At 46.1% G+C, this 11130-nt stretch overlaps 1 protein-coding gene across 5 annotated transcripts in view; it reads left to right on the forward strand.

Moving 5' to 3' along the window:
- The window catches only part of Ttc23 (tetratricopeptide repeat domain 23), a 41072-nt gene extending 30728 nt beyond the window's left edge, over positions 1-10344 (forward strand). The window contains exons 10-13 of one of the 5 annotated variants that reach the window (XM_090321593.1): positions 2583-2666; positions 5590-5712; positions 8764-8846; positions 9462-10344. In XM_090321593.1, the coding sequence (XP_090177719.1) occupies positions 2583-2666; positions 5590-5712; positions 8764-8846; positions 9462-9576 (405 nt within the window). In that variant the 3' untranslated portion in view covers positions 9577-10344. Of the gene's footprint in view, positions 1-2582; positions 2696-5589; positions 5713-8763; positions 8895-9461 lie in introns of those variants that run through there. The other 4 variants (XM_090321589.1, XM_090321588.1, XM_090321591.1 and 1 more) reach the window with 4 other exon arrangements.
- Positions 10345-11130: the final 786 nt, after the last annotated feature.

Below are 11130 nucleotides of genomic sequence, written 5' to 3' on the forward strand. Positions count from 1 at the left end.
TGGTATTTTATTGAATTATTTATAAATAAGTGGGGAGACCCCATATCCCTACATTGAGTCCTCCTACTGAAGAACAAAGGCTGTCCTTCCCTTTATAAGACTACTTTTAAATCTTTTGGGAACATTTGAAATGGATCCTCATATAGGCTATATATACTTTGTGTGTGTGTGTGTGTGTGTGTGTGTGTGTGTGTGTGTGTGTGTGTGTGTGTGTGTGTGTGCCAGGCTTGACCTCAGGATCTGAGCGCTAGTCCTGAGCTCCTTTTGCTCAAGGTCAGTGCTCTACCCCTTGAGCCACAGCTCTATTTACAACTTTTTTCTTTCTTTTTTGGTAGTTTAGTGGACTTTGCTGCCCTATCTACCTTCAAACTACAATCCTTACATCTCAGGCTCCTTAGTCGCTAGGATTACAGGCATGAGCCACCAGTGTCCAGCTCTACATACACTTCTTATTAACTGTATTTCTATGCATTTTTATCACTATTGTTGTAAATGGATCTTCAAACACTATTAGAACTTTTCCTTGGTTTGTGCATACAAAAGAGCTATTGGTTTCTCTATGTTCCTTTCATATCAGCTAGCTTCCTCAGTTCTTGGGTTAACAAGCATTATTTCTCGCTGATATTTAATTTGTGCTTGTACCACCTTCAAATCCATGTAATTTTACTTTATGTTTTCCAATTCTATATGCCACCCTTTTCCTTTTGTCTAATGGCATTGGCTTGTTTGTGTCTCCAATGCAATCATGAGTAATAGTGGAGATAACGGACATTCAACTTTGCCTTGTTTCTGATAGTAGTGGAATTGTCTCTAACATGTTTGATGTTGTCTAACTGATGTTGACTTCATAGCTAAGATTTGTTATGCTACGGTGTTAGAGATATATCTTTAATTTCTAGTTTCATGAGTGTTTTTAAAATTAGAAATAGACCTTGCATTTTATTAAAGCTATCTCAGCAGGGATTAATTGATATATGAGTCTTTGATTCCCTTAACATGGTATATTTTGTTGTAGTATTGAACCAGCCTTGCATTCTGGGAGTGAATCCTTTCAGTCATGCTGGATTATTTTCCTAGCATGGTATATCTTTGTCATTATGTGCTACTATAACAAAATACCAGGGACTAAGTAATTTATGAAGACTACATATTTATATATCATTATGCTGGGGGTTGAAAATCCAAAAATCAAGGGACTAGCATCTGTGTATTTACAGCAGAAAAGTGCGGTGAGGGGGAGGTGGGCAGGAAAGGGAAGAATAATGGATCTCAACTCAGGCCCCTCCTATGACAATGAATCAGTCTCAATGCATTGATGAGGGCAGAGCCTTTATGGCCTAATACTTCTCATCAGGCCTCACTTCCCAGCACCATTGCATTGGCAAGTAACATCCCAAACCATGCTTTATTAGGTTCAAAGTTAAATCATACCAGGTGGTTAGTATGTTTGTTAATATTTGTTTTAGGATTTTTAAACCAATATTTATATGTGATTATTTAAGTTATATTTGTTCCAGAATAATCTGTTGGAGTTTTTGTAGCGTTAAAACTACCTGATGTTTGAAGGATTACAAGTTCTGTGAAACCCATTAAACCTGCTGCTTTTGTTGTAGGGAAATTCCTCTATTCGTTTTTTTGTGGAGTTTTTTTGTTTTGTTTTTTGGTATGTGTGGGGTCGGTTATGGGGCTTGAACTCAGGGCCTGTGCACTGTCCACGAGCTCTTTTGCTCAAGGCTAGCACTCTACCACTTGAGCCACAACTTTACTTCTGGTGGCTAATTGAAGATAAGCGTCTCATGGACTTTCCTGGGCTGGCTTTGAACTGTGATCCTCAGATCTCTGCCTTCCTGAGTTGCTAGGATTGTAGGCATGAGCCACCAGTGCCTGGCTCCTTTAACTTTAGTCCCTACCCAGGTGCCACAGATGTGGTGATAATGAAGCTAAGGGAAGCAGTTGCATCCCATGTCCTAGCAACCAACGCTTCTGGTTTGTTGAGAGATTGGTGGACACTGACACATGTAAACCCCATGGCCAGCCTCACAGTTAGGCATCTCCACTCCCCACACTCCACAGGGCAGAAAAGGCTGTGAGGCAATAACCTTAGCCCTAATCCTGTCACTGAAGAGGTATGGAGTGGAGATTCATACCAGGTCTTCTACACTCCACATCACACTCCCAACTCTCTCACCTTGTGACTTTCCAGTGAGCCTTGTGTTTTAGGACAAGGAATTCCTAAACTTAAAACAAGCTTAGCAACCACCAGCATTGTGTTACCATTGACAGGGTACAACTGGAACTAGCTCAGGTCTGCAGGGACCTTGATTGTCTGTGGTTTCCAAAGAAGGCAGAAGAGCCAGACGCCTATAAGGCATCAGAAAGAGTTACAGGGCCAGGTTCTAATGCCAGGAGGTCACTTTACCCAGGTTTCCTCTCTGCCTCTCTTCACACTCCTAATCCTCCTGCTCCTCCTCCTCCTCCTCCTCCTCCTCTGCCATCATGCCACTATCTTATCCCAAGATGGAGATCAGAGCTGACATACCCATAAGGTTTACCCCTATCCCTGTGTCTTTTCTTTGTTTCAGCTTGAAAGACCTCAGGGAAAAATTGCCAGGCCCGGCTGGAATACAGTGCCCACTCCTGGACCAGTAAGCGAGGCCTCAAGAGTGGTAGGCTGTGAGAACAGGGCATTTCCAAGGTAGCTGGGTGGCCAGGGGGAGGGGGGGTCTAAACAACACTACTCCTTAGTGAGAAGGCAGGAACAGCATCCCTAGAGTCCCTCTCGTTGGTGTTAGAACATGAACAATGAACACAGCCAGGACGAAGCAACTATCCAGAATGTCATAGATGGTGAGGGTTTTAAAGATACAAACCTCCCCAGCACCACTAGAATCTAAGGGAGGGAAGGGGTGAGGGGGAAGGGGCTCCTGCAAAGGCAATTAAACCAGGAGAGTCAAGAATCCCCTGGGTGGGAAAGATGATGGAAGAAAGGAGGCGCTAGATTAGGAGATCAAGGTACATTTAAGGAACTATAAGCAGTTGGGGCCAACTGTAGGGGCAGCATCTGGCAAAGGTCTGAGGGCAAGCCTCTGGTGTCACAGATGTGCAGAGAAAGCTGAGCTACACAGGGCTATACACACTTGTACACTGCTCCTGCTGGCTCCTACTGGGACCAGGCTGGTACTCTGAACCCCACTACAGAGTCAGAGTCCCTTCCCCCCAGTCTTCCCACCTACTCTACAGAGAAGGGGCCTGAGGTCCTCAGACATTAAGCTGGTTATCTCTGGGCAGGTACCCTTAGGCAAAGGCTAGCTCTATCCCTTGTGCCAGTGGTTGGCCAAGAGTGGGTATTGATACTCCAGCGGGGTCACCTGAATCTTTCTGAGGTCAGCTTCCCAAGTAGCTCTGGCCCCCACCACCACCCAAGGGGCTGAAAATCAGCTTGGCTTCAAGAAACTCTCAGCTTATATCCCCTAAGCCTACAAGCTGCCGGTTGTTGTTGTTGTTGTTTTCCTTTAGCTTGGCTTTGTTAACCATCAGTCCTGAAACAATGGCTCTGATATTTTAAAGCCATCTGGCCCTTAGCCATCATAGAACTTGTCTGAAACACAAGTCTGGAACTTGTGTGTCTGTAGGCTGTGCAGGCTGGGGTGGGATGCAAGTTCTATTTTTCCACATGTACCCACAGAATACCAAGGCCCTGGCAAGGACATTAAACCTGCCTTTCATATCTGCTGCTCAACTCGGGTATTTATTAACTGCCATATTTAGCATGGGCCCTGTGCAGTCAGCAGCTTTCTAAAGGGATTGGCTGAGTATGTTTCTCTTGTTTTTTTCCTAATAGCTGCATCCTGCTCTTCAGATCAGTAGCAGGATGTTACTGTGTAGTGACTTTTCCAAATGTGTGTGTGTATGTGTGTGTGTGTGCGCGCGCGTACACACACACACACACACACACACACACACACACACACACACACACACACACAGAGATTGGTCCAGCTATGGACCTGCAGGCCTAAAAACAGGAAGGCCCCAGAAACAAAGCAGACAGCAGGATTCAATTACTGAAAAGGAAACCATATTATTGATCTGTCTTTAAAAGGCATCTGCCTGCCGGGGAAAATTGGAGAACTCTGTTGGCTCTGGATGGAAATTTCCACGGTGAGAGTTCCTATCTTGTCACATACAATCCTGATTTATTCTAGGATGGACATCCTTGCTAGGGTTCTCATTGAGGTGAAAGACTTCAAAAAGAATTCCTGATGACTGTCTCCTAGTGTGGGATTATGTTAGGCCTAGACCAGAAGTGAAGTTCGGTTGCCTTGTCCTTGGCAGGGTTCAGACCATTGCTTCAGTATGTTCCAGCTATAAGCATGGTGTGTCTCCTTGAAAGAGTAACAGCATTTACATGTCCCGTTGTCCTCCCCCAAAATTCAAAGCCCCCTATAATGAATCTTCTAAAGAAAAGAGCCAGAACAGAGTTTTTATCCATAGATTGTGGGCAAGAAATGTGCTGTGTGGCCCTGGGTCCGGGCTGGAGAGCAAGCCATCCTTCATCCTTCCCTAGCTGTGTCCAGTTCTTTCTGCATGCACAACTGTCCTAGAGACAGCCACATGTTTTGTGTGTGCATTTTGTGGTCTCTAGTGCCCTGCATGGCCCACGTCATATTTCTTCTCCTATAGCACACTTGGAATTTTTCTTATTACTCTGGGGATGCCAGGAAATCCAGAGATGCAGTTCTGAGTCCCCAAGGAGCCCATGCATCGTTCAGACACATTGCTTTTGTGTGCAGAGCAACCTCTCTCCCACCCACCCCACTCCCGTTTTCCTCCTTATCTCAACTAATCCTTATTGGACCCCAACAGGCCACTTCTTTCAAAGGAGTAAGGTCATTTGACATTAATTTCATGAAAAGACCAGTTCCGGGGTCGAGGGGCATTCATGCACTTCATCCCTAGAAGATGGGTGTCACCCAGCTGATGAGAAAATGAGAGTGAACCCATACAGGAGTCAAAGGCAAATGAGAGTGAACCCATACAGGAGTCAAAGGCATTCACTTCTGACCCCCTGTGGAGAAACGCGGAGTCTGCTGTAGACTAGAAGGTCCCCTGGCCACAGGCTGCTGCAGAAAGGAGGTGCCATCCTAGGATCAGACCCCGCCACAACCCCTCTTAGAAAACAGATCAACAGTGGGCACACCCTACCCATAGGCCCACCAGCACTTACTCACACTGAATCTGGTAGAACAGTGAGCCGATGGGCGGAAGGCTCGGCATGAGGGTAAGGCCAAATCTCTATCACACAAATTGGGCATTAAGAGTGGTCAGGAGTGGCCTGGGAGGGTGGCACAAACTCTAGGAAGGCCCTACAGAGATCGCTGAGTTCCGCCATTAGGGAAGGGTGCTGAGGAAAGATTCAGCTTTAGGAGCCTGTGACCTCTGGCTTGCAGACTTGCAAACAGTCCAATCCAACCTTTATGCAAAAGACAGGCTCTTCCCTTTCAAACCACACCCTGCGGGGCACGGGGCAGTTCCCACCTGCGTAGCCAGTCCTGCTGATGCCCTGTTTTCTAAACACTTGTGTTACAGTTGCCCTGGAGAACGATGGTGGTAGCTAATTCCAACACATTGGCCAAGGGATGGAGCAAGGTCACAGGGGAGTCAAGGGATACGGATGAGGACTTAGAGGCCCCGGCATTTGCAAACCCGGAGGTGAGGAGAGAGGAGGCAGCAAAGATGGTGGTGTCCGCCCCTAGGGCTGGCGCACCCAGAGGCACTCAGGGACAGTTTTCTGAAAGGGTCATTTCAAGGCTGCTGTGTGGGACACAAGTCTCCCTCTAATCCTCCCTCATCTCCCATTTCCCCCCACCCCCCGTCAGATAGAGGTCTCTCTTCCTATCATATGGGTGTTTTCCCCACCGGAGCTCCCCTACCCACCCATCAGAGCACTGGCCTCAGGCTTTAGGTCCTTTGTGGCCCTTCTAGGAAGGGAGCTCCAAGGTGTGTGTGTGTGTGTGTGTGTGTGTGTGTGTGTGTAAGAGAGAGAAAAATAGAGATCGGTAGACAGACACAGAAACAGAGAGAAGAGGGTGTATGGGGTCTGTTAACACTTGAAATCTCTTCTCCCCGCAACTCTCATTACCACTTCCTCCTTCCATAGTAGTCTTCCCCTGTCCCACAGTTCTCAAATCCAAGTCACGTCCTTACAAAGGCCTCTGAGTGCCTGAGAGCCTGCGGCCATCTGCCACTTCCCTCTTGTGCTTTCTCATGTATCTGTTTGTGTGTGTGTGTGTGTGTGTGTGGTGTTGTTGTTGTTTTTCTTCCTCCTTATCTCCTCCCTCCTCCTTTCCCCTTTCTTTCTCTTCTTCCTTCTCTCCTACCTCTTATCCTTGGGTATGGTGACATGTTTAACTGTGCACATGTTCTTGCTGTCATTATTGTTTTGTTAGATTGAGACAAAGGTCTCAGTGTAGCTCAATCTGGCCTGGAACTTGCACGATGGCCAAAACTGGCTTTGAACCCCTGCTCCTACTGCCTCAGCTTCTCAAGTGCCGAGGTGTCGCTATACTTGGCTCTTACTTGCATATTTTTAAGTGTCTTTCTCTCCAATAACATTAGAAAGCCCGAGAGGAAGGCACGACATCGGCCCAGTCTGTACCCATCATTCAGGCAGGCCCAGAATTGGCATATTGAGGCAGAGATTTGAGAATCACAGTTCAAAGCCATCCTTGGAAGAAAAATCTCAGAGATTCTTATCTCTGAGAAGCCAGAGATGGAGCTATGATTTCAGTGGTAGAGTGCCAGCCTGGAAGGAAAAAGCTAAGAGACAGACCAGGCCCCAAGTTCAAGCCCTAATAGTAGAAGGGAGAGAGTCTACCTTTAATTAACATAAAATAGAAATAAAACTATATAAAGCGTCATATTACATATATTCCCTTGAAGTTTGCTTTTTCCTCTTTATAATAATAGTATCCCAGTGTTTGGATCTATATGCACATATGGACATTAAGCATTTATATATACATATCCCTAGAATGTGATACATGCATATCACTGTTTACTTATCCATTGCTAAATATCACCATAAGGTCCTACAAAGGGGGTGAGACCAACCTTAGCACCCACTGTCTATGTATAAAGTAATTCCTGTCTTTGACAAAACATACTCTCATCAGAGCACAATTTTACAATCAGATGAATGAAAGAGCACTTTCCAGGTTTCTGTTTGCATTTCTGGTTATTGGTGAGTTTGCATATGTTTTATGGCTTATTTTTCAACTTTCTGAATAATCTGTTTATATGTTTTGGCCACTTTTTCCTTCTCCTATCCAAGTTCTAAGCAGGCCCCACACAGCTTGGCTTTCTACAGGTTAGGTTAAGATCAGCCACAGATTAGGTAAGATCTTGGGTGATGTGGCCAGAGATATTGGCCAGTTTTTATTGGGAGGCGGTGATTGCCATTTCTAATTACCTTCTAGGAGTTTTTTTTTAAGTTCTGAATGCTCAGCCTTTCTCAGTGATGTGGATATCTTAGGTGTCTGGCTTGTCTCTAAATCTTGTTTATGGTGAATTTCGATATAAAGATGTTTGGCATTTTCATGTTGTTACATTTTCTCAATTTGTTATTTTTGGCTTATTCGGAGCTTGATCCTTGGATCGAGGAGATTAAAAGGATTCCTCTTGATATTGTAATGGAGTAGCTCCAAATTTTGCATTTTACATTTAAGTTTTCAGATGTTTTGGGGGTTAATTTTTGTGTTTGGTATGGTGTGAGGTTCCATTTTATTTCTCTGGAAAATGATAGCCCTGGTCCAATTTATTGACTATTCATTTCTTCCTCAAGTATTGACCTTTTCCATTGGTTGTCTTCTCCGTGGTGAAAACCACACAGTTTTTGTTTGTTTGTTTTTACAAACAGGTCAAGAAAGCCAAGTCTTCTACTTCATTTTCTGCAAAAAAAATGTCAGCCATTTTGGGCACATCTTTCATCTTTAACCCTTTCTTTTGAGTTTGCCTTGACCTAATGCAGTGCACTGTTAAAATTTAAGCAGGCACAATGGACCATGCCCACCGTCGCAGCTGCTAAGGAGACAGAGGAGGAGGATCATAGTCCAATGTCAGCTGTATCAAAAAGCATACGGAAAATAGTATCTGGAAATTAAACAAGGAAAACAAGGGCTGAGGCTGTGGCTCAAGTGGTGGCAGGGTAGGGAGAGACTTAAAGCAAAAGGGAGAAATCAAGCCAACATCAGTTCTCGATAATAAAAAAAAAGATATCCAGATATAATCAATAAGATATTTAACTCCCAAGACCAAGGTACTTAACTCTTATAATTCACTGTGAAACGACGAGCACCTAAAACTCATACACAATAAAGCACTTGTTTACAAAGAAAATCGCAAAACTGTTTTAAAAAGAAAACTTAGCTGGGCTATAGCGAGGGCCATTTAAAAATAGCTGAGACCATCCTCCAGTCAGTACCAATGTTCTTGTCTCTACTTTAAATATACCACCCTAAAACCTATTTCTGTGCAGTTTTAGGAAACAGGGCTAAAACTGAGCATGTGTTTCCCAGTCATCCCTCAAACGTCCAAACCCAAGGTCAGGCTGCCCCAAGGAGAAAGTTCCAGAGGGTCCTAATGCCATCAGGAGTAAGAGTGAAGAATTCTTTCTATAATTCTTTCTATGCAAGTCTTCATCTCCCTACCACATGCCCTCAGGGCCCTTTCCCTCACCTGGGAGTGACTCCTGGCTTTTTGCAGTGTCTTCAGATCCAGTCCCTCTTGTATGGACCACAAGACAAGAGGACCCTGGCCACCCAGCAGACCGTAGACATCCTATCTAAGTGAGTTGGCCTCTCTGCACTCTTTCTTCTGAGTTTGCCATTCAGAAAAAAATCCAAGGAGGTTCTAGAAAGTTCTGTGGACAGTTTAACTGGATTTTTTTTATAGCTTGCATAATTACATGGCATGGGCGGGGGGTAACACGGGGGAAGCCAGCTGTAAAGTATCTTCCTTTCCTGGCTATGGAAATGGAAGTTGCTCTGAATTAGGTCAGAAACATTCTGGATTTCATCTTTCCCTTTCAGTTAGCTGTGGGAGCTTTGCAGTGGGCGGGGGTCTGCTGAAGAGAGCCCCTACTTCATAGAGCCTATGTCCCCTCCCCCCCCCCCCCGCCGCACCAGAGTTCATGAGCTGTCAAGCCGTACTCAGGGAAACAGCACTCCCCAGCCAGCAGGACACCCTGAGTCTGCAGGGAAGGTGACCTTGACAGTTTGGTGCTTCTGTCCAGTCTGCTGACTTAACTAAGGGCTGACTGCCTAAGTCCAGTGAGGATAGCCACAAAGGATTAAAAGAGGAGACACACACCTCGTGCGCGGTCATGCATGGTCATGCATGCCTTCCACAGTGGGTAGAAGAGAGCACAGAGCCCCACTCACCCACCCTCTGCTTGTTTGCAGGACCCCCGAGGTGGCCATGAAGCCGAGGCAGTCTCTGAAAAACAAACTGGACCTCTGCATCGGCCTTCCTCAGAACCCCTCGCTGGGGAAGGCGAGGCCTCACGTGGTGGACTGAGGCCCCTGCACAGTCCACAGCAGGCCTCCGGCAGGCCTAGACACCAAGGCTTAGCGCACACGTCCCCTTGAACAGAGGACAGAATCTCTTTCAAGGATGTTTGTTCCAACATGTCACAGCGGTGCCATCGATCCCTCATGGGCCACATTTTTCACTGCAGTTGCGCTTTGGGGGTGATCTGGCACTTCGATATTTTTCTTTTTGTAACCACAGTGGATTTTCATGCCAAGAATTTTTATACATCAGCAGGCTTTTTACTATAGGCTGAAAAGCCTTCTCTTCAAAAAAAAAATATTCAGAGCTTCTTGCGTTGGAAAATTGACCTAGCATCTGATTGTATATGTATATAGAGTCCCTTGCAAAGATCTAGAATCAGATTTGGACAAAGCCCTTTTTTATAGGAAGATAATAGGTGATAGAATAAAATGCCAATAAAGAGAAACTTGAAAGTGCTAGTATTGGGTTGTATTTTAAAAGAAGGCTGAAGCAGAGGAGTCGCTCAGCAACTGAGCACTTGCCTAGGTTGTGCAAGGCCCTGGAGCCATCCCTCACATTGAAAATCAGTGAAATAGAGGATGACAGGTAGACAGATGACCAATAGATGAGAGCTGATGATGGATAAATGACAAGTAGATGATAGGTGACAGGCAGATGGACAGACTGATGACAGATAAAATGAAGACTACCCTGGTGTCCCTGGGAACTTGGGAAGGTATATGGGGATAGTCATCCCCTTCATTCTGGCGCTGTCACTCACCCAATTTTCCTCAGGGCCTGCTATGTGCCAGGCGACTGTTAAGAACTGGGGGGCCCGGGGCCAGGAGTTTGGCCTAGTGGTAGAGTGCTTGCCTAGCATGCATGAAGACCCGGGTTCGATTCCTCAGTACCACATACATAGAAAAAAGCCAGAAGTGGTGCTGAGGCTCAAGTGGTAGAGCTCTAGCCTTGAGAAAGTCCAAGGACAGTGCTCAGGCCCTGAGCTCAAGCCCAGGACTGGTAAAAAAAAAAAAAAAAAAGAACTGGGGGACCCAACCATAAACAAAACGCAGGTAGTCCATCCTCTCAGAGCTGGGGACCCAATGTGGCACTGGATGTGGAATGGATTCCACCCAAGATGGTGGAATTGGTAAGCAGCAGTGTCACAGCAGTGATGGAGGAAAACCTAGTGGGTGGGGAGCGGCCCTCACAGGGCCCCGGAAAGCCAGAAGAAGCAGGTGTGAGCAGGGCTGAGGCCTGAGGGGCTGTGGAGAAGGGCAGCAACTCCTGACTGCTCTGCTTCCTTCTATGGCATCTACCCCAGACAAGACAAGCAGCTGTCTGTGGAACTGGCACAGCCGGCAGTGTGCATTGTCTCCTCTCCCTCCTCGGTGGCGTGGGGGTGTTAAAGACAAGCAGGACGTATGTGGGCCTCCTCCCTGTCTATCAGTACTCCATCACTGGAGTGCTCCGAGGGTGAGGAGTGCAGGACTGGACAGTCCATTCCTTCTTGTCTTCCCCTCTCCCAATGCCTATGCCAGTGACATGGCAGGGGGATACTAAGATCGCAGCAGGATT

The sequence above is a fragment of the Megascapheus bottae genome, chromosome 30 (assembly GCF_031878675.1).
Source record: "Megascapheus bottae isolate mThoBot1 chromosome 30, mThoBot2.hap1, whole genome shotgun sequence".
Classification (NCBI taxonomy): Eukaryota; Metazoa; Chordata; class Mammalia; order Rodentia; family Geomyidae; genus Megascapheus; species Megascapheus bottae.